At 53.4% G+C, this 23,359-nt stretch overlaps 1 protein-coding gene across 2 annotated transcripts; it reads right to left on the bottom strand.

The window, feature by feature from the left end:
- Positions 1-6,933: 6,933 nt before the first annotated feature.
- On the bottom strand, positions 6,934-22,681 carry LOC102460285 (C-type lectin domain family 4 member G). Of its 2 annotated transcripts, XM_006132024.5 has the most exons (9): positions 22,464-22,680; positions 19,604-19,729; positions 18,404-18,466; positions 16,966-17,028; positions 16,135-16,197; positions 15,150-15,239; positions 13,101-13,252; positions 11,371-11,477; positions 6,934-10,324 (listed from the first exon to the last, which is right to left on the bottom strand). In XM_006132024.5, exons 1-9 carry the CDS (start codon positions 22,552-22,554, stop codon positions 10,186-10,188), a joined length of 894 nt encoding a protein of 297 aa, XP_006132086.3. In that variant the 5' UTR covers positions 22,555-22,680; the 3' UTR covers positions 6,934-10,185. The 2 variants fall into 2 exon arrangements, with proteins under 2 accessions (XP_006132086.3, XP_089630754.1); XM_089774628.1 differs by lacking the exons at positions 18,404-18,466; positions 19,604-19,729 and having other exon boundaries at positions 22,464-22,681.
- Between the last annotated feature and the right edge of the window lie 678 nt (positions 22,682-23,359).

Below are 23,359 nucleotides of genomic sequence, written 5' to 3'. Positions count from 1 at the left end.
TCCTCCCCCTCCCTCCTGAGGGGGCCCAAACACTGTGAACCAGCTGGGAGGGGGAGGAGTTGATCAGTGGGACCACTTGGAGGTGAGAGGCTCTGGGGGTGGGGTGGGGGAGAGGTGGGAGCTTGGCCGCCAATGGGTGCACCCAGAGTCAGTGCCTCTGGCCTACACATCAGAGCCCCTGTCGTACCTCGGTGTTCGGTACCTCGGTACCTTCGGTGGTCTGAACTGTCAGTGTCAGCGTTGTCTGGTCCGGATCGTCCTGGCGCTCCTGACAGGGCCTCTACTCCGTCGGTGATGATAAACTTTCAGCTGCGTGCGTAACAATTGGTGCTCCTTTTATCTAGAGTGTTAGACCCTGTGCACTTGGGTCAACACAAGAGATCTCGGAGAGGCCCCGGAAACGACAGATGCAGGCAAGGTTTGAAATCAATCGAACAGGTTTATTGTCAAATGCGAAGTTCTACCAGTTGGTAACAGAGATCCTACAACGTTACACCAATGGGCACTATGGCCCGCGCTGACAAGGTACCAACACCGGGCAGGCCTATTGCCATAGATCAGATATTAACAGCAGTTAGTCAGAGTTAAGCTACTTTGCATTATATAAGTTCAGGCAATGACACCTGCCGTTCAGGAGCCTAGTGCGCCCCCCCCCAGGTCGGCCAGAGAGCACCCTCTGCAGTGTCCTTTTATAGACAGGTACAAACAACTTACATCACTTCTTTACTTCTTGCCACCCTCTATTGCCTAGATACCACCCCTCACTTTATGCAAGGGGGTATAAACCTTCTGTTCATCATCTTGTCAGTTCCGACCTGGTCCTGAACCTAGGTCGGTATGTACATTAGTTTTTGGGGAGTCTTTGTACCAAGACATTTCTTATTAAGATGTTCCGCTACTCCCCTGTGGCTTACAGTCTGTACCCAGTGCCTCCCTATGTCCTTCCATGCTCTACCTAACTTAGGGTACGTCTACACTACAGAGTTAGTTCGAACTAACTTAGTTCGAATTAGTTAATTCGAACTAAGCTAATTCGAACTAACGCATCTAAAACTAAAAACTAGTTCGAATTAGCGTTTTGCTAATTCGAACTAGCATGTCCACATTGAGTGGACCCTGAACAGGGCTTAAGGCTGGCCGGAAGCAGTGCCGGCAGGACTTAGAGCGTGGAGCTGCTGTCTCAGGCTAGCTGAGGGCTGCGCTTAAAGGGACCCGACCCCCACCCCGGACAGACAGTTCTCAGGGGTGCCCCGCTTGAAAACCAGTCCTGGCTTGGAGTGCCCGGAGTGCCCACACTGGGCACATCACACCACTCGGCCATCAGCCCAGCTGCACTTGCCGCAGGCTTCCATCTGGGGAGAGGGGGCAATCGGGGGGCTGCAGGAGAGCTTCCACCCCCAGAAGCCCGCAAAGCCAGCCCAGTCCTCCCCATCGGGGGCTCGTACCCCATTCCTCCCTCACCTCCTTCCACTTACCCTTCCCTAGCCCCCCTTCCTGATGTACAAAATAAAGATAACGTTTCTTCCAACATTGACTCTGTCTTTATTGAACAAAACTGGGGGAGACTGGGAAAAGGAGGTGGGAGAGGGGAAGAGAAAGGCTGGGAGAGGGGAGGGCAACTAACATGATCAGGGGTTGGGAACAGGTCCCAGATGAAGAGAGGCTACAGAGACTGGGACTGTTCAGCTTAGACAAGAGGAGATGGAGTGGGGACAGGATAGAGGTCTCTAAAAGCAGGGGTTGGGTGGAGAGGGTGCATTCAGAAAAGTTCTTCCTGAGTTCCCATAAAGAAGGACTAGAGGACACCAAAGGAAAGGAATGGGTATCAGGCTTGAAACTAGTAAGAGAAAGTTGTTGTTCTTCCCAAAGCAAATAGTTAACCTGTGGAACTCCTTGCTGCAGGAGGCGGTGAAGGCTACAACTAGAACAGAGTTTAAAGGGAAGTGAGATCAAGTCATGGAGGCTGGGTCCATGGAGTGCTATTAGCCAGGGGGTAGGAGTGGTGTCCCTGCCCAAAGTTTGTGGAAGGCTGGAGATGGATGGCATGAGACAAATGGCTTGGTCACTGTCTTCGGTCCATCCCCTCCAGGGTCCCTAGTGTTGGCCGCTGTCGGCAGACAGGCTACTGGGCTAGATGGACCATTGGTCTGACCCAGTACGGCCATTGTAAGCTCAGGGCTCAGGGTCGGGGGTCTCAGTGGACCCCCTTGATTTTCATGCACACCTGCTCCTGGGTGGCCAGACTGGCATCTCTCCTGCCCTAGCCAGCCACTTTCCTGTGCCTAGTGCGGAGATCGTGGACGAGGTCCACGATGTCCACACTAGCCCAGGAAGGTGCCCGCCTCTTGCGGTCCCGGGCAAGCTCCCGGGAGCCGCCAGCCCGGTCCCGGGAAGAGGGGGAGGGCTGGGGGACATCGGGTGGGTGGCTCTGTGCCGTGCCAGGTGCAGGGTCTGCTGGCTGGGTGCTGGCAGGCTTGCACCTGGCACGGGCACCGTAGCCAGCCCGTGCCCCTTTAAGGGGTCCGGGGCCGGGAGGGGGGCATAGAGTTTCCCTGGTGTTGGCCAGAGTGGCCACCAGGGAAACCTGGGGAGGGCTAGCCTCCCACTAGTTCGAATTAAGGGGCTACACACCCCTTAATTCGAACTAGTAAGTTCGAACTAGGCTTAATCCTCATAAAATGAGGTTTTCCTAGTTCGAACTAAGCGCTCCGCTAGTTCGATTTAAATTCGAACTAACGGAGCGCTAGTGTAGCGCCTATGAATGTTAGTTCGAACTAACATCCGTTAGTTCGAACTAACATTGTAGTGTAGACATACCCTTCCACAGTTACTGTTATCAGTAGGGCCTCTTTCTTGGCTCCTGTGTTACTGAACCAAAGTCTTGCTCACTAGATTGAAGGCCTGTTGCTGTTTTCATGTTACAGGCCTCTATTTAGGCCTGCTGACTCCATGTTACTGACCCTCAACTTACTACACCCCTTATTGGGCACTGCCCTAAATACTCTGGGATGGGAGCGGGGGGGCTTGCTCAATTGAAAGCTTCTTTTCTCCACACACAGACTCAGGGCTTGCAAGAGGATGATGCTTCAGTAGGGCCAATATCATCAGACTGAAGGCAGCTGTGAGTTCGGGCAGAATAATTTCACCAGAACATTGTGAATCATAACTGGGCATCACTTAAGCACATCTTAGTGGATGTTCCAAAAAAAGCCACCACAGAGGAAGAAAGCTGAGCTGGTGGAAAAAGCCGGTTTGACTTAGGGCGGAAGTTAGGGCAACTCTAAAAACATTTTTTTTTTTTAAAGGGAGAAGTTGATGATAATGCTTCTAAATCAGAAGTTAGTAATTGTTAAAAAAGAACCCTGACAATGGTGTTATTCCATTGCCAGATGGAAACGGTTCTCAATACTCATGCAGAAAAGGCACAATACATAATTCTGTTCTGTGTTTCGGGAGATTATACGGTGAGACTATATAACACTCCTTCCGTTGCACTAGAATCTCCAGAGGATGTTAAACAGAAGCTACTAAAACTATATGTTTTACTTCAGCATGTCCAGACAAGTGGCACCCAAGAGTTTCCAAAAGTTCAGGAGCTCACTGGTCTGTGATGATTTTCAAAGTCTTGGCGCAATGGGGCAATTCTAGAACAGGCAGGAAGCTACTGTTTGGCCAGCATTTCAAAAGGGGGAATGGAATTATGGATCTTTCAGCCCAAGCCTGATTCCAGGCAACCTAAAGAGGCAGCTGAAGTAAGACTTAATTAATAAAGAACTAAAGGACCTAATGTAATTAATGAAAATCAACATGGACTTATGGCAAATAGATCCTGTCAAATTACCTTCCTTTGTTTATGGGTGCGCAAGTATGGTAACTAAAGTTGATAGCATTGGTGTGATAGGCTTCTGCAGGGTGTTTTACTTGGAATTTCATGGCATTTTTAATTAAAAAGTAGAACATGTAAAATTAACACGGCTTAACATTTAAAAGGATTAAAAATGGGCTAATGGGTACATCTCAAAACCTACCTATAAACAGTGCAGCGTCACTGAGCAGGTCTGTTTCCAACAGGGTCAGTTTCTGTCCCTCTTCTATTGCACATTTTCATCAATGATCTAAAACAGGGGTCTCCAAACTACGGCCCGGGGGCCGGATGCGGCCCGCGAGGCCCTCTCATCCGGCCCGTGGAGACCTTTTTGGATTCAAAGGCAGAAGAAGTGAGATTGTTTCAAAACCCATTTGAAGCAGATGTGGCCAGTTGCCCAGATGAACTGCAGCTGGAAGTCATTGAGTTGCAAGCAAATGACCTCTTTAGGGACAAGTTCAAAATAGGACTGGTGGGTTTTTACCAGTTTTTGCTCAAGGAAGACTTTCCTAATGTCAAAACTTTTGCATCAAGGTACCTTTCAATCTTTGGAACAACATACCTGTGTGAACAAACATTTTCAAGAATGAAATACGTGAAGAACAATTTGAGAACAAACTTGTCCGATGATAATCTCAGGTCACTGTTGATGTTAGGGACAACAAATCTAAAGGCAGAAATGTCTGCTATTTTGGCATCCAGGAAACAATTTCACCATTCACACTAATACAGGTGTTCATGTGTAGTGTATGAATGTGTTATTAAATAATAACTGAATAAAATAATATTAAATAAATAATTAAAAACAACATCCATGTTTTGATTGTTTTTTATTTGGACCTCAAGTGTGTAGTCGGCCCCCGAACTGCTGTTTGATAGTTAATGCGGCCCTCGGGCTGAAAAGTTTGGAGACCCCTGATCTAGAAGGAAAGAAAATCTTACACATGAACTTTGCAGAAGACACCCACACTGAGGGAGTGGTATCTGGTAAAGAGGACAGGCCACTGACACAGCACAAGCAAACAGCAAGCATCAGCAAATAATGTGTATTTTCATCCAGCTACATGTAAATGTTCCTCCAAGGACAAGGACTGTTGGCTGTGCTGAGAGAAGGGGGGACTCACTCCTGGGAAGCAGAGACTCTGGAAAAGAGTTGAGGATTGTGCATGATAAGCAGCTGAGCCCCCAGAGCGATGTTGGGGGTCAGGGGATCCTGGGATTGATAAACAGGGCAATCTTGAGCAGGAGCAGAGAGGTTATTTTACCTCTGCATTTGGCGTGGGTGCGATGGCTGCTGGAATCCTGTGCCCAGCTCTGGTGCTGCATTTCAAGAAGGGTGTTAATAAATTGGAGCAGGGGGAAAGAAGAGACACAAGGACTCTAACGCTTTGTTTCCACTGCCAAGTTGTTGTTGACAACAGCTGCCTTTTGGAGACAAAACAGTGAGAGAGTAGACACCGCAAAGCGACGTTTGTTGGGAAAACGCCTGGTTTCAGCACCAAAAAACTTCCACCCCTAGGAGAGTAACAATGTGAAACTCTGTTACTCATGATTCCGCTCCCAGCAGTGGAAGTGGTTGTGGCAGAACTTAGGGGGAATCCCGAGATGCCCAGGGATCAGTTCTGCCTTCCTGCAACACGGCACTGTGGGATACATACCCATAGTGCATTACTCACAGTGTTGATGATGGTGCCCGCAGTGGGGACATGATCTGTCAACAGAGGGAACAAAGATGAACATCCTCTGGCAATTTTTTTCAACTTTTGGATGTTGGCACGTTTTGTCGATAAAACTTGATAGTGTAGACAAAGCCTAAGGTTTTGTCTGGCAATTGATTGACAAAACGACTATTGTTCACAGGGACTTAAGCCTCCCTCACTCCCCTACAAACTACAAAAGTTTTGCTGAAGCACATGCACAAGTGTAAGGCTGTGTCTACATTGGGAAAGTTTGGCGACAAAAGTGCTGTTGACATGTGTAAGCAGGGGCTGAACTGCTGCTTGCTGTCAGCCAGCTGAAAGGAGGGGTGGGTGTGCCCACTACAGGGCTACGTCTACACTGGCCCCTTTTCCGGAAGGGGCATGTAAATTTCACCAGTCGTCGTAGGGAAATCCGCGGGGGATTTAAATATCCCCCGCGGCATTTAAATAAAAATGTCCGCCGCTTTTTTCCGGCTTTTAAAAAAGCCGGAAAAGAGCGTCTAGACTGGCCCCGATCCTCCGGAAAAAGTGCCCTTTTCCGGAGGCTCTTATTCCTACTTCTTATTCCCCAGCACAGGAACCATACCTGTGTACGGTGACCGGCAACATCCAGAGCCCCAAACCCCAGAAGGCCACTCTCTTACTGGTGCGCCCGCCCCCGTGTGGTCATTCTGCAGCGTAACTATCCCTGCTAGTAGACCCCGCCCTGTGTGTTTTGTGAGAAACCATCATATTCCAGGCACATCCCAATGTGCTGGCAATCCAAAGCCTTCCCGTGTTTTAAGTTAAGGCCTTGGGGCACAACATGGGTAGGGGCATGGCCTGCGTCAGGTGAGCTTAGCCTGCCCTGGCCTGTGATACCCCTGGCCCATGCAAGTAGGTTTTTCCAATCAACACAGCTACCACCTCTCAGGGAGGGGGTACCTATGCTGACAGCAGAGCTTCTCCTGTTGGCATGGGAAGCGTCTTCACTAACACAGCAGCAGTGCCCCTCTCTGTGCAGCGCGGTGGACGTGTAGCCAAGCCCAAAGAGCACACAGCCAACACGGAAGTGATGTATCACAGTGCTGCTGCTTTTGCTTATCAAAGAGAACTCTGGCTACCCTCAGCCAGGACCTGCCACCCTACTCAGCCTAGTGCAGGAGTCGGCAACCTTTCCGAAGTGCTGTGCCAAGATTTAACCCTCCTGCCCTGGGCTGTGCCGCTCTCTTGGGAGGGGCTCTCTCTACTGTGCACCCCATGGGCCACCTGGGTCAATGCAAACCTTTCCCTGCACTACCAGTTGCCAATGGAAACTCATTGTTAATTACATAATTACAGCCAGTGCTGCAGCTGGGGAGAACAGTGTAAATTAAATTATTAAACAGATTAAACGTTTTAACTTTCTCTTGTTAGTTTATCAAACTTCATTTTAAATGAAGTAAAATATGATGTCCAACACAAAAGGGTTCAAAGTTTTCTTAATTTATGGCAGGGATGGGGAACCTTTTTTGGGTCAGTGGTCACTGATCTACAGAAAAATCATTTGGGGGTCCATACAAGTGAGAAGCAAAAAACCTCCCCAAACCCCCAACCCTCACTGATGTGGCCCCAACTGAGACACCTCACTCTTCTGGCAGTCCAGTCCCCACAGGGTGAGGCGAGGGGCCAGGGAGGATTGAGGTTCAGAGCTTCCCATAGGCCAGATTTACTTTTCTGGGGTTCCACAGTTAGTGGATTTTGTGGACCCCCTTAGGCTCTGGGGTGGAAACAAAAATGAGAGGCTCAATGTGTGGAACAGGGCTGCCAGTGAGTGGGATAGGGATGCAGGATCTGGGCAGGAGGTGGGGTGCAGGACGGGGGGGGGGGAGGGGAGGGTCTGGAAGGGAATTTGGGGGAAGGAAGGGGTTGGGGCAGTAATACAGAAAAGGTGAGAGAGTGAGAATGCAGCCAAATAGCTAATTGGGGTGGGAGGCAAAGAAACGGGTAGTAAAGGAAAGTGCAGCTTCTGCAAAGTAAACTTATATCCCCCCCCCCATCTTCCCTCTGCTCCAGCCTCGTTTCCCTCAACCCCATGTTCCCTGCAGCCTGATCCCTGCATTGCCCCAGGCCCCACAGTGCAATCCCTCCGGATGCCACAGAGGGAAGAGAGACCATGGGGATCCTGAGACCACAAGCCATGGAGCAGCAGGTTGGAAGCATCCTGGGAAATCTTTGCAGGACAGGATTGTAGAACCTGAGACCAGCTTGATGTGTTTTGGCTGGATCCTTGCCAAGCCGGTGATGAGCAACCCCACCAAGGGCAGGGCCCTGGGTTGGGACCCAGTGGAGAGAGAGGGCCCCGTCCCCCTACTCTGGCTACTGCCCACCTGGGGTTGTGGCTCCCCTCACCTCCCTGACTGGCCATTGGACCGCATCGCCCTGATTGTGAGGGCAGCGCTATTGCCTCTGGCTGTTAAGCCATACTACTCTGTGACCCAGAGATGTTACACAGGCCTATAGTGACCCCTGTCCCAACCCGAAAGGGGATGTGGTGTGCACGATCTGTCACTGACTTCCTGTGGGAACTGGGCAAGTCACTGCTGCCCAGGTCCTCAAAGGTATTTTGGCACCAGGAATAAATTCAAAATGGCTGCTCAGCTCAGCTGCCGCCTAACTCGTCAGGCGCCTCAGGCTTGGGGGCCGGCTGTCAGCAGCTGCCTGAGCGCTGACCCTGCTCTGCATGCCGTGCAGCGCTTCCCACTCACGTCTAAATCCTGGAGACCCCAGAGGGTTCTCAGACAAGCCCCCTGCTCCCCCAGCACCACTTACCCTGCCATGGGCCGAGCTTGCCTACCCTGCACAAAGCAGAGGGGTATGACCCTTCCCTCTAGGGGTTTGGGCACTGAAAGGAGATGTGGCCAACCAGGCGCCAGTTAGGGCTGCCAGATAGTTTCAACAAAAATAGCGGACACACTTGACAGTACATCACAGTCTACATTACAGCTTATTGAGAAAACATCGGACAGGTCGATTTTCTCAATTCTATTGTCTCAATTTGTTTCCCAAACAGAAAGCTCAAATACTGAACTGTCCAGTTCAAAACCGGACACCTGGTAACCTTAGCGCCAGTCCCCACTTCATTTAATTAGTTATGCAAAGAGGAACAGCTCCAGCAGGAGAAACTGAGACATTGGTGGTGTCCTGAGACCGGTGTTAGAACTGTCACCTGTCACTCAGTGCCATGTGTGCCTTGCCCCTGTCCCGCCTGCACTCTGCGGGTTTGTAAGGAAGCAAACTGGGCCTAGGCAGCCTAGGGAAAGATGGGAGCTGCCCCCTCTGTCCTAGGGAGCTGCTTGCTTGGTCTCCGTCCGCTTTTCTTCTAGGGTGTTTTGAATTCTGACTTTTGTTTGTGCCCTGACTGCAGCAAAACCACCCAGACTACCGTCACCATGACGATCAGGGCACCCACCTGAGGAGGGGGGAATGTGGAATCTATCTGAGTGGAGATGGGTCCCCACCACCTTTGAGGACTTGGGGTTAAGCCGGGTCCCTTTTCCTTCAGCATTTCATGCCTGGCTTGATTCGGACAATTTTATACAAGTGAAACTTTTGATTTCTCACACTACTTGTCTCGTTCTCCCCAGATTTCTCCGTAGACAGACCGGCACAGGTGGATGCTTTGAGAGGTGTGTGTGTGTTTTGGCCAAGTTAGCAGGGGAGGAAAATTTGCCCTAAACCAGAAAGTTGACCCCATTCCTTGCTCTAGAGAAGTGACCAGTTGATGGTCATTGGTGGCTTCTAAAATGTGAGTCCTGATGCAGTGAGGAGCCTGTCCCCTCTCCATAAACACTGAGAAGAGGAATATAGTTCAGGGGGGGTAGCTGGATCTTCCATCCAATACATTGCAAGGTGTGAAGGAGTCAGTTCTGTCTGATACAGGGGTGTGGAACCTCAGGACCAGGGGCCAGATGCAGCCCCCCCCAGCTTACCTGGATCCAGCCCCTGAGGCTCAGGGCTCTCCTCCCCCTCCGCGCTATTTGGGAGCCTGCACGGGTGCTTCAGTCGTCTCCCCCCCCCCCCCCCCGCCGTCTCCCCTGCCATCCACAAAATCTACTAGCCTGGGCCCACCTAGGCTCTGGTGTGCAAGAGGAATGTGGGAAGCGTCTGTCTCCTTCTCAGCTGGGGACCACGACCGTAAAGGCTGGTTTTTGTTTTGTTTCTTGCTTGCTTAGTCCCCAGCTAATTTTTCTGAGGCTCAGCAGCCCCCGACCCAAAAACGGTTCCCCACCCCGGTCTAATCGTTAGAGGAGGGGGCTGGGACTCAGGACACTGAGGAACTATTCCAGGCTGGGAGTGGAATGGGAGCTGGGTTAGAGCAGGGATGCTGGGGTTCTACCCTGGCTCTTGGAGGGGAGGGTGGTTCAGCAGCCTGTTTCCAGCCATGTAGAAGACTGCAGGATTACAAGAGCGGGGTCTGGAGCTGGGTAAGTCTCTGTCTCTCAGTTTCCCCACTGTAAAGTGGCACCTTGTGCCCAAGAGCAGAGTGGGTAAGGTGGGTGAGGTTTAAGGCAATGGAGTTTACAAAGAGCTGGCAGCACATGGAAGGGGCCAGAGGGGAGCAGGAAGACGCGCTGCCTACGTCGTGTTCCTCCCGAACAGCTAACAAGTCCATTTCTTTTCACAGATCCAGCCTTCCTCACTGGCTGCACACGGCATGTCGTTCCACTTCCCATCTCTGAACATCATCACGCAGTCCTCTCCACCACCGTAATCGTTGGGTTCCCCTCGATTCCAGTTGCTGGGGATCAAAGAACAGCAGACTCAACCGGGCATTTGCGGGGAGAAATTCCCCTTGAGCCTCCAGAAGAAGATCCTCCCCCACTCTTCGAAAGATGGTTTGGGGCTGATGGGTGCAGGGCAGTGGATAAGAGCCAAGTGTAATAGCATAAGGCCTCTGTGCTACTCCAGTTTTAAACTGGTTTTGCTGTTACCTTCACTAGCATTTACACGGGTGTAAATCTGGGCTAATGCAATGGTGGCTCAGGGCTGAACCATTACGGTGAGCTACCCACAGTCTTTCAAGGGCTTTTCCTGAATGGCTGGGCCCTGACTGGGTTTGGGCACGCTGCATCCTTAGTGCTGTGGTGCACGGTCTCTCTGGCGAGCCCCTGTTCCCAGGCTGACTCTGCATGGAGTCGGTTCTTGGGGCAGCGTCACTTCCTGGGAGATTTCTACAAGAGGGGACTGAGCTGGGTGCTGGTGGTGACCCCTCTGTCCCAGGACTAGCGCCAAGAAACACGACACTACAAATCCTCCGGTTTCTGCTCAAATGGGAACTGGCCCATAAGCCCCCAAAAGCTGCTATTGCCTGGCCCAAGGGGACAATTTAAAGCCAATTGTCACCCACCATTTTATTCTCTCCCCCACTAGCTGTGCTTCCCTCTGGGGAGACCCTGGATGACTTAGGGTATGTCTACACTGCCACCCTAGTTCGAGCTAGGGTGGCTAATGTAGTCATTCAAACTCCTCATTGCAGGAGGAGTAACGGTAGTCCGAATTAGGGGCTTTAGTTTGAACTACCTAGCCCGTGCCACGTGTAGCCATGGGCAGGGAGTCCGAAGTACTGAGCATTTATAAATGGCGGCGCCCGGGAACATGCAAATAAAGCCCGGGATATTATAATCCCAGGCTTCATTTGCAAGTTCGAATGACTACATTAGCCACCCTAGTTCGAACTAGTGTGGCAGTGTAGACATGATAGAGAGATGAGCGCGCGGTGTCTGGAGAACAGCCATTGGCCGGCTGTACCTTCCCACATGCACCCGTGCGTGGGATTGGGCTGACCTGTACGAGAGAGGATTGTTGTCAACCCATATGAACGTCCCTTCGTTGTTAATGTCGTGCAGGCCGATCCAGTACTGCTTCCCTTTGGCGTTCTTCGCCAAAAACTCCTGAGACAAGAAAACCAATGGACTGCAGTGACGTCCAAGGCCCCAGCTTCACACAGCCCCTCCCCCATGTTGGCTGGGAGATATTCTCCCGGTGCTGAGGTGTGGCCCATTGGATTATTAGAATTTGAGTAGCAGCTACAGGCTGAGAGTGAGGCCGCATTACATCCACTGCTGCATAGACACCTAGTGAAAGACATTCCCTGCCCCCCAAGAGCTTACAGATACAACCAATATTGGGAGGGGAAACTGAGGCACAGTGATTTGCCCAAGGTCACATAGAAGGTCAGTGGTAGAGCAGGGCCCAGCTGTCCTGGCTCCCAGGCTAGTTCCTGCACCACTAGAGCAGGCGGCTCCCCTTGCAGAGGCCCTGCTGAGGGGCTGTTGCTTTGGATGGATGTGGAGGCTAGCTGGGAACTCTCAGGGAGCTCCTAAGGGCCCCTGATCTGGACCCCAGTTCTTGGCCAGGTGCTGAGTCTCCACAGCCTGGTTTTCTGCTCCATCCCGAGCCAATAGATGGCGCCAAATACATGTAGCACGGTCCCTGGGTAGCCTGGGATGGACACAATGCCTTGTCACTGCAAATGCCTTCATAAGAACAGCCGCACGGTGTCAGCCAAAGGAAGGCCTGTCTAGTCAGTATCTCCTCCAGCCATAGTGGACAGAGCCAGGCAGCGCCCGGTACAGAGCAGGGCAATTAGCGGGTGATCCATCCCTGGAGGTCCATTACCAGCTTCGGGCAGTCTGAGTTTTGGGACACCCTAAAGCGTTGGGTTTGCATCCCTGGCCACCTTGGCTAGCAGTCCTGGATGTAGCTGTTTTCTGGGACTGTATCGAGTTCTCCTTTGAACCCAGTTAACCTTCTGGCATTCCCAGCATCCCGTGGCAGGGAGTTCCCCAGGCTGACTGTGCCGTGGGATGAAATACCTCCCTCAGTTTCATTAAATCTGCTGTCTCCGAATGCCGCGGGTTGAGCCCTAGTTCTTGTGTCATGTGAAGAGGGAGCTAAGGGCACGTGTGCACATCAGGGGCTTAATTCCAACTAAGCGACGCAAATGGAGTGACGTCAGTTGTGTCGCTTATTCCGAAATAACTTATTTCGAGTTTTGGTGCTGTCTACACAGCACTTATTTCGAAGTAGAGCGCTCGCCCCCCGACTTCTCTTGCGCCTCGCACAATGAGGTTACAGGAGTCAGAATAAGAAGTCCTCCAGCTTGACAGTATTTTGACATGAGGGTGCAATAAGTGCCGGCTGTGTAAGCGCGGACTATGTTATTTCAAAATAATGTTGCTGTGTAGACAGAGCCTAACACTCCCTACTCACTTTCCCCACCCCAATGGTGATTTTATAGCCTCTCTCCTATCCCCCTTCGCTGTCTCTTTTCCACAGTCCTGGGCTTTTTCATCGCCTGTGCCTGGAAACTCTTTCAGCCCCCTGACCTTTTTTGTGCCCTTCTTGTGCACACACCCTTACCTCCATGTGTAATGTGTTCCCTAGGCACAACGCAGAGAGACACCAGCTCCTAGCCTGTCCCCAGGCATCGCACTCACCCCAAGAGCCACCCGCCCACCTGGACACCTTCCCCACCCCCTTTCCAGGCTGGCTGGACTCAGCACTTGACTTACCTGCTCCTGTTCGTTATCAATGATAATCAGCTGGCCCCCTTGGTCAGTGCAGGCCTGCTTAGCATAGGACCAGTGTTTACGCTCCGTGGAGAAGTAGTAACAGGTCCCTGCATACAGCAGCCAGTTGGCCGGGCAAATGCTGCAGTTGGAGTCTGCAGGACAGAGCAGGCAGATGTCAGTCTCCACACTGGACTGCATAGCGTATGCCCACAGCCCCTTCCCCCAGGGCCGCAAAGCACTCAGCAAAGGTGGGGGGAAACTGAGGCACCGAGCGGTGCAGTAACTTGCTCAAAATCATTCCCAAGCCGGGAAGAGAACCCAGGAGTCCTGATTTCCAGCCTCACCTGCTCTAACTGCCAGAGCAACAGATATCAGCCTTTTTTCATGGATGGACCCCTAGCCCATTTCTAATGGTGGTGTGGACCCCTTTGGAGATCCTACACATTGTCTGCAGCGCGGGTGCAGACCGCAGCCTGAAAGCCACGGGGCTAGATACCACTGGCCTCCGAGGAGCTGGGCGTAGAAGCCAGGAGTCCTAGCCCTCTGCTCTAACCATTAGACCTCATAGCCCTCCTAAAGGTGGGACTAGAGTCCAGGTGTCCCGTTGTGACATAGTGCGGAGGGAGGGGGGAGCTGTACACTCTGGGGTGTGCTGTCTGCTCTTGTGGCCCTGCGTCCACTCTGGTTGCTGTGTGTGCTGTGGGTGACCCCTACTGGCCTCTGTCTGTACGCACTGCCCAGTGGGGGTCACCCCTGAGCATAAGCACATAGGCAATGGCCAGCAGCTTCTCGCCTGGCCATGAGAAGGGTGTAAACAAAGGAAGGGGGAAGAGTGCTCTGCGGTTTCGAGAAGAGGCAGGTTGACTGGGCAAACATGAAGAGAAGGGACTAAACCGAGTACTGGGGGTTCAGGGGCCTGTGTACCCCTACCCCAAGGGGTCTAAGGCTGCCTGCCCCCTTACTCCGATGTCCACATCGAACCCGGGCCATGCTGTATCGGAGAAGCAATAAACCCTCCCTATTCTACTGGCTGGCGGAGTCACATCTTGCTGCGGACGGGGGTGCAGGGGCGGGGGTCCCCGCTGCGCTGTCACACCTGTGTTCTAGTCCCCTGCTCTCACCATTAGACAAAACTGACTCCTTCACAACCAAGCAGTTTATTCAGGGGAGATCTCAGCTAAGCCCCCTGAGCGATATTAATCCACTAGAAGATTTACCTGGCGTTGTTCAGGTAAACAATTAACTCAGTTCACTTATTTTTCTTCATTGAAGTCATGGCTCTGGGGTAGGCTGGGGAGGAGGGGGTCAGTATTCAGGCTGCCCTGGGGAGATAGGATTACCCCAGCCCTGTCTCACTGCAGCAGCCTGGGACCAGGTGAGACCCGCCTCTGCATGGCTGCTGCAGCTCCAGTGGGCACACCTGGGGGGTGGGGTGCACATCTCCTGGCTGGGGCAGGGCCAAGTTCATCTGCCCCCTGCATCCCCCAGCGAGACTGTGCAGCAAATGCAGCAGCAAACTGTGCACTTTCCCCTCGTTCTCTGATGAAGGGGACCAGCCAGCAACATTCCCGTACCAATCGGGGTCGGGGGGGCTTCAGCCCTCCCCTGGCTTCCCTAAAGGGTGCTTTGGGCATGGGAGGCTTGGGGCTGGAGCAGTCCTGGAGGGTGCACCCCCAGCCAGCCCCTTCCACCTGCCTAGTGATTGTCTCTTTTCTTTATGGTTCTATTAGATGCAGTCCCATTCTAGGCACAGCCCATTGTCCTGGCACAACCAAATCCTTACCTGCTTTAAGTTAGGATAAGAGGAAGCTACCAAACATGGTGGTCGTAGCTCTTACCTTTTGGGAGGAGTTCTTGAACCAAGGGACTTGCAGACAGACACACAGACAGACGGACTCACAGACAGACACACAGAGTACGTATCTCTAACATACAGAGAGAGATGTGTATTATGCAGCACCTTAGCTGCCCCAGGCACAGAGGCAGAACAGAAAGACAGTCCCTGCCATGAAGGGCTGAGAGTCTTAGCCCTCCCGGCAGCTCTCTTACTTTTCCCTTTCTGGATAGTATCCAGAATCTGGTAGGCTTGGGCCCTGATGTCATCTCTGTCGCTTTTCCCTTTGGCCAGATCCTCCGTCACTGCAAACAGAGCTCACCGTCAGAGGTAGGACCAGGGCTGTGTCCCTGTGCAGTCTGTGACGCTCCCCGCAGCCTGCACTTTACAAGCCAGCCAGAGCGCACGCAGCTAGGCCGGGTGTGTCTGCGCACGGATTGTAACCACCGGGGCCTGGTTCTGGCACTGAAATGGGCCCCTTTCCCAGACCAGGAGGCACAAGGCTTGTTACGCAGTTCATGGGAGATGGTCATTAGGGACTGGAAACCTGGCTGGAATCACTAGCTGAACCTGAACCAAAATCAGTCAGCTAAAGCCAGGTCCCCTCCCCAAACCCCCCAAGAACCCTGCCCTCCCCTCACATCCATGCACACGTCCCTGCCCCCTAGATCCCTACCTCTGGCTGCCTTCTGCCCAGCCCTGGAATGTATCCCCCTCTCTGCAGCCCCTAATGAGTCCCCATCCCCCCCAACCTCCCCCGCTTCAAAAACTCCCACTCCCTCTCCTATTTGTCCCACGTGAATAGCGGGAGAAAGAGACACCCAGATCCTCCATCTCGTGTAACAGCCCAGCCCAGCCCAGCCCAGCCCAGCACATGCCAGTCCCTAAAGGCCCAAGGAGCCTGCCACCCTGCGGTGACCAGAATCCCTGGAACAGAAGGATGAACGGGCTTCCCCAGTTAGAATCACACAATGACCCTGACGTGGGACCCCGGAGTGTAGAGGCTCCGTCCCGGGTTTCTGGCCTCGGCGGCTGGACCTTGGATGCTGCTTTCTCAGACTGACCCGGGGGGGGGGGCGGGTGTCCAAAATCACTATGGGAACCGGATGCTGGGATTCTCCACCCCCAACCCTGCTTATTTCTATTCTTCCCCACCCTTTCCTCTGAGCCCTGCCCCCACCTCCTGTCTCAGGCTCTCACCTTCTTTTTTCATCAGGGCCTGGTCCGACTGCAGCCTCTTCAGATCGATGGCCAGCTCTGCCTCTGAGAGACAAACAGTCCTTGCTTGATGTGACTGCACAGCCGGGTAGGCTGTTGCCTGGAGGCCTCTCAGCCAAACCCTCTGGTGCAGCAGCATGGCTAATGGAGGTTCCCTTACCTATCTGCATGTCCCAAGTGAGGGAGGGAAGAAGGGAGGGGGGGAGGAGGAGGGTGTGTGTGTGTGTGAGTGAATGAGAGAGAGAGAGAGAGAGAGAGAAAGAGACTCTGCAACTCCCATTGACCAGGACCTGCTGCCAATGGGAGCTGCAGGGGTGGTGCCTGTGGGCAGCAGTGCGGAGAAACACACGCTGCCTAGTAGCCACTGCCAGAAGGGTATGCCAGCTGTTTTCAGGAGCCACTTGAAGTAAGTGTCGCCCCCTCACCTCCTCCCACTCCATCCCCCCGCACCACACACCCAAGCTCCCTCCCAGAGCCTGTCCTCTGCACCCCCAACCTCTGCCGCAGCCTGGCGGAAGTGAGTGAGGGTGGGAGAGAGGAGGGTGGAGTGAATGGGAAGCGGGGCCTCAGAGAAGAAGCAGGGCAGGGGCGTGGCCTCAGGGAAGGGGGCAGGCAGGGGTCGGGGTCTTTGGGTTTGTGTCATTAGATCATTGTCAAACCCTGCTCCTGGGAGAGCGTATCCTGGGGCCCCGGGGCTCGGTGGGAAGTGGGCAGGGAATGGGGCTGTCGGGGGAGGAGGGAGATGACTGGGGTGCGGGGGCTCACACACAGAGGGGATGCTGGCTGGCGGCTTTGTAGGGCTCCGGTACGTACCAATGCTGTGCATGGCGGACTGGTTGAAATGGAGCATCTGCAGTTGCTTTGCTGCCTTGGAGCCTGGAAGAGACAGAGGCGATGAGCTGGGAGCTTCCCTTCCCTGCTCATCTCCTGAGGCCAGGCCGTGTTCTCTAGCAGAGGGGGTCTGTCAGGTATGGGGGCCTCCCAGGGCTGGTTTCCTTCCCAGGGAAGAGACTGCTCAGGTGGATTTGCCTTAGCCTGCCCCTTGGCCAGGATGATCCATGAGCTCTAAGATGGAGAGCAACTTAACCTAGGCCAGGTAGCGAGGCAAGATTAGAACTTGGGGCTCCAAGAGTCTCTACCTTGGGCTCACGCCTTCAGACCCAGCGGCCAGCCCCCTTGGGGAGAGCTTGTGAATGAGTTTAGTTACAGCCGCTCGCCTGGGGAAATTTCTCCTGGAGTCACTGTGGACTGGAGCAGCACGGCACAGGCCACCAGGGGTAGACCCCTTGGTGTGAATGCTGCTTTGCACCAACCCAGCATGTCGACACTAGCCGCTTGCATTGGCATTCATGCAACAGGACAAGGGCTGTAGCAAAGGGGCAGGTTCTGCACCCGGAGCCAAGGCATGCCAAGCACCCACTTTCGACACAGCAAGAGGCGCAATCAAGCACCTTGAAGTAAGGAGCGAGCTGCAGACAATGGAACTGACCGCCTAAGGCACCAGCTGCATGGTGGGAAAGGGCCCCGTGGGCTGAGTGGGGCCCTGGGTGCAGTCCCAGGGGCTCAGAGAAGCCAGAGCATGCGGAGGGTGAAAGGAGTTTGTGGGTGTGTGGCTGGTGAGTCTTGCCCACATGCTCAGGGTTTAGCTGATCGCCATATTTGGGGTCGGGAAGGAATTTTCCTCCAGGGTAGATTGGCAGAGGCCCTGGAGGTTTTTCGCCTTCCTCTGTAGCCTGGGGTACAGATCACAGCTGGAGGATTCTCTGCATTTTGGGGTCTTCAAAGTATTTGAAAGCTTCAATATCTGAGATATAGGTGAGAGGATTATTCTAGGAGGGGTGGGTGAGATTCTGTGGCCTGCACTGTGCAGGGGATCAGACTAGATGATCATAATGGTTCCTTCTGACCTCAAAGTCTATGAGTTGTGAGTGTGACTGTGGCAGGAAGCAGAGATGGAATTTCTCGGGCACAGAAGCCCCGGGAGGGGCAGACAGGGGATTTCCAAGAGAGGAGCCAGTCTGTGGCTGTTTGTTCCTGCCCTGTGCTGGGGAACTTTGTACCATTCTTACTGTGGGCCGGAGCAAAACGGAGGAGGGATTTAAACAAGGTCACCCTGAGAAAAGGTCCGATGGGGAGCAGTGACTGCTCCCCCAAAGGAGCAAACCGTCAAGGCCTCAGATTTTGGTTTCCATCAAAGGGCCAACAACAGTAAACAGCTCCACCGAGAGCCACGAGGAAGCTGAATTGCTACCGTTGCCTCTCAGCAGGGATTGATCAGTCCGCAACTGCTCCAGCTCCTTGGACATCTCCGAGCCTAGACAGGAGAACAGACACCAGCTGCTGTTGATACGGCTTGGGGAGCAGAGTTGTCAGAGAGAAATGCTGCATCTCTACTCTCCAGCTTCCCCCCGCTTGCTGGTGCCCGCCGGAGCGACGTGGGTGCTGCAATTAGCTGAGCATCACGGCGCCGGGAAATCCCAGGCTCACCCACAACGCCAAGTGCCCAAGCTCCTATACAACGAATGGGGAGAACAACCCAACTGGGAGTGCAATCCACAAAGCCCAGCAGGCTGGTGGGAGCTGCACAAGCTAGCCAATGGGGGACACTGGTGAGCCTTGCCCCCCGCTTTTCCCCGCAGAGCTAGGCACCCCAGTCCAGGCTACAGGAATAGAAGGATCTAGGCACCCCTCTCCAGGCATAGGTATCCAGCTAGTATCTTGTGGGAACGAGTTAGGCCCTAGCTAGGCAGGGGCAGAAATGCTGCTGCCACCGTGTAACTTTTAGCCCAAGATTACAGCACTCGCCTGGGATACAGGAGACCGAGATTCCAAAAATAATGAACTTTCTTTTCCTTTTCCTTGCCTTCTGGGTTCTGAACCATCACGTCACTTTCCCCAGCTGTTCTCTGCAACTAGCATCCGTCCCCACATTCTCAAAGGGGAGCTCAGCATCTCACCTAATCACAAGACTGCTGGAGCTGGAGCTGGAGCTTTCATTCAAGCACCACCTAGAGTTGGCAGCACTGAGGCTGTTTTGTGTGACCACCCCCCACACAGGCTCCTCAGCACAACGTGAATCCCAGCCCTCTACTGTACACACCTCTTGAGTGACAGGAGCAACTCCATCAGCTAGCAGGAGTAGATGGGCCGTTATCCTATGTAGAGTGGCTGCTAAAGGGCCCCTCCGCATACGCTGTGTTCACTTGTTGCACATGGGGACACATTCCATCACCCAACACCCCACGTCCCTGCTCATGCGGCAGGCCCTGGGAAGGAGCCGTGTCACCACTGCGAACTAGATGGGAAGTGGCCTGGGACTCACGGGCTGAGATCCCGACCCGGCTGAAGGCAGTAAGCATTTGACAGCGACTATGGAGTGAGGATTTCACCCCTCGGCTTTTCCCCAGGGCCATTCCTACGGGATGCTCCCAAAGATACTCTGGCTACTTACTCTTGGCAACCAGCACGGCCAGGAGGATGGCCCACAGCACGAACGACATGGCGTGCACAGCATAAAGGGCTAAGACAGACCTTGACTCCCCAGCCAGGCCCGTACCGCACTGCTGCAAGGAACTCCCTGGAAGGCAGCAGCAGAGACAGGTGGGGTTAGAGCCGGAGTCCCTGCCCGCTGGGGATCCGGTGCTGGGAGAGGGTCCCAGGGGAGGAGAGCTCAGAGCCTCGTGGGGAATTCACTGTTAGCATTTGTAAATAAATAGTGATGGAAACGCTGCTGGGCCAAGAATCTCTGCACAGGGCAAGTGGGGGGCTCACACCGAGAGGCTGGGAAATCAAGTTAGGGTATGTCTACCCCACTCATTCCACGAGGAGTAACAGTTGTTCGAATTAGGATCTTTAATTCGAACTACCTACTCCATGCCGGGTGTAGCCGCAGGCTCGGAGTTCGGACTAAGGGGGATTTAAAAATGGTGGCACCTGGGCACATGCAAATGAAGCCCAGGATATTTAAATCCCGGGCTTCATTTGCAACTCCGCTTGCCCTCATTACCCTACCTAGCTCGAACTAATGAGCTAGAGTAGCCGTACCCTTAGAATGTTAACATCTAATCTCGCTCTCTAGATCCCTATCTACCCCGTAGCTATACTGTCTCCCCTCCATCCTATTGATCTATCTATCTATCTATCTATCTATCTATCTATCTATCTATCCCCATACTCCCCATCTATCTATCTATCCCCATACTCCCCATACTCCCCATCTATCTATCTATCCCCATACTCCCCATACTCCCCATCTATCTATCTATCTATCTATCTATCTATCTATCTATCTATCTATCTATCTATCTATCTATCTATCTCCATATGCCCCAGCCCCAGCAATAAGAGAGCCCTGTTTTCTGGGAGTCCCATCTGTTTCCCAAGGACCCTTGGGGGAGCCAGGCTGTGAGATCCATGCGAGATGCTGGGAAGATTCCCGGGGGTTCCATCCTCCCACCTTCCTCTCTCTGCTTTGACTGCCTGCCACCATCAGGACCCAGCTCCATGGCTGCAGCCCCTGCCTGCCTCTCCCCCCCCCCTCCCTGTGTGATCCACGCTGCCCCCCATGGCTCGCTGTGCCCTGCGCTGCCCAAGGTTCCGTTCTCTCCCTCCCAGCTGCTGACATGGATGCCATGAAGTCTCCCAGGCAGTCCCCCTTCATGCAGCCTCCTCTAGGCAGGGAGCAGCCCTTGGTCTAGGAGAGCTCTATGACCTGCGCGGTACCCGGTACTCCCCAGCCTACCCCTGCCCCTGCCCCCACCCACGGTGCTGCTGTCAGCAGGGGGCTGGGGAGCAAAAGGAAGTAGCTGTGTCCCCAACCCCCACATCTCACAGCATCCCCCCCTTCCCCCCATCACTGTCCAGGACAATAAAAAAGAGGAAGCAGAGAAGCCAAATCTGCTGCAAGTGCAGAACTGCACGAGGCTGTTCCTATTGTGCAATGCCAGGATGTGCTGCCTGGTCAGCAGTGTCCTGGATCTGAAACAGCTCTCGTACAGCTTCCACCCCCGGCCTGGGACGGGCACCGGGCCAGGGCTCCTGCTAACCTAACCTGGAATTGTGTAGGACAGCTCCACTGCCTGGCAACTCGTGCATCATGGACAGTATCCCTGGGTGCAGAACGGGTGCAAAATCTATTTATCCATCCAATCCAATAGACACGGTCCATTCCCACTCACCCCACTCATCCATCCCCACACCCCGACCCATCCATCCACCCATCCCACCCATACACAGCTATCTAGCCATCCATCCCTACACCTCGACCCATCCATCCATCCGTCCCCACTCACCCCATCCTTCCAGCCATCTATCCATCTGTCTCTACGATAACTCAATACACAGCATAGGAAAGTGATTGTTCACTTTTATTTAGCTTTGGTGAGGCCACATCTGGAGTATCGCATCCACGCACCCATTACAGAAAGGATGTGGATGAATTGGAAAGAGTCCAGCAGGGGAAAATAAAAATGATGAGGGGGCTGGAGCACTTGACTTATGAGGAGACGTTGAGGGATTTGGGTTTGTTTAGTCTGCAGAAGAGAAGAGTGAGGGGGGATTTGATAGCAGCCTTCAACTACCCAAAGGAAGGTTCCAAAGAGGCTGGAGAGAGGCTGTTCACAGAGGTGGCAGGTGGCAGAACAAGGAGCAATGGGCTCAAGTTACAGTGGGGGAGGTCTAGGTTGGACATTAGGAAAAACTGTTTCCCTAGGAGGGTGGGGAAGCACTGGGATGGGTTCCCTAGGGAGGGGGTGGAATCTCCATCCCTGGAGGTGTTTAAGTCTCTGCTTCTTTGGCTGGGTTGATTTAGTTGGGATGGATCCTGCTTTGGGCAGGGGGCTGGACTCAATCTTCGGAGGTCTCTTCCAGCTCCAGGTTCTACGATTCTGTACATCCTCATCCATCTCCATCTCCACACAGATCTGGCCATCCATATCTAGCTATCCCTAGACAGTCCCCCTACAGCCCCCCGACTCTCCCGCACACTGGTGCAATCCCCTCAGTGCTGCAGTATCCGAGCCCCAGACAGAAACATCTGAAAACGCTCCCGAGAGAAGCCTGGAATTGTCATCTTGGCTCTGCCCAGCACCCCCTGCTGTGAGCAGTGGAGACACCAGCTCCCAGCCAGCATGTCTCCATTCCCACTGCGCAGCTGAGCACTAGGCAGTTTCAGACGTAGGGCCCAGTCCTGACCAACCCTTGTTTTCACAGGTGGGGGGAGGGGGCTGCAGGATCAGGGCCAGCTGATAAGGGGCGAGCTGATAGCAGGGAATGGCTGTGCACTCTCCCACTCGGGCAGCCCGCAGGGTTACCTGCTCTCCCCAGCGCCATGTCTGCCTCCTGGACCGTGAGCGTCTCTTGGTCGGACTCTTCGTACTTTCGGTAAATGCTGCCCGAAGGCATCACGTGGAGCCTCTTCCCCCAGCTGCTCCTGCGGATCTTGTATCAACTGCGCCTCCGAGCAGCGTTTCTGGAGAAGGAAGCTGTGCAGAGCCGCCCTTCCTCTCCTCAGAACAATGAGATCATAGAATCCTAGAGCTGGAAGAGACCTCAGGAGTCATCAAGTCCAGCCCTCTACCAAGGCAGGACCAATCCCAACTCAATCAACCCAGCCAGGGCTTTGTCAAGCCGAGACTTAAAAACCTCTTCTAGGGATGGTTTTCCACCACCTCCCTAGGGAACCCATCCCAGTGCTTCCCCACCCTCCCAGGGAAACAGTTTTTCCTAATATCCAACCTAGACCTCCCCCACTGTAACTTGAGACCATTGCTCCTTGTTCTGCCATCCATCACTACTGAGAACAGCCTGTCTTCCCTTCAGGAAGTTGAAGGCTGCTGTCAAATCCCCCCACTCTTCTCTTCTTCAGACTAAACAAACCCAAATCCCTCAGTGTCTCCTCATAGCTCATGTGCTCCAGCCCTCTAATAATTTTGGTTGCCCTCCACTGGACCCTCTCCGATGTGTTCACATCCTTTCTATAGAGGGGGGCCCAGAACTGGACACAATATTCCAGATGTGGCCTCACCAGAGCTGAATAAAGGGGAATAATCACTTCTCTGGATCTGCTGGCAATGCTCCTCCTCATGCAACCTAATATGCCATTAGCCTTCTTGGCTACAAGGGCTCACTGTTGACTCATATCCAGCTTCTCATCCACTGTAATCCCCAGGTCCTTTTCTGCAGAACTACTGAGCCATTCAGTCCCCAG

This window comes from Pelodiscus sinensis, chromosome 31 (genome assembly GCF_052426305.1).
Source record: "Pelodiscus sinensis isolate ZL-2025 chromosome 31, ASM5242630v1, whole genome shotgun sequence".
NCBI lineage: Eukaryota > Metazoa > Chordata > Testudines > Trionychidae > Pelodiscus > Pelodiscus sinensis.
The sequence above is the reverse complement of the archived record's forward strand: the minus strand, read 5'-3'. Positions and strand labels throughout refer to the sequence as shown.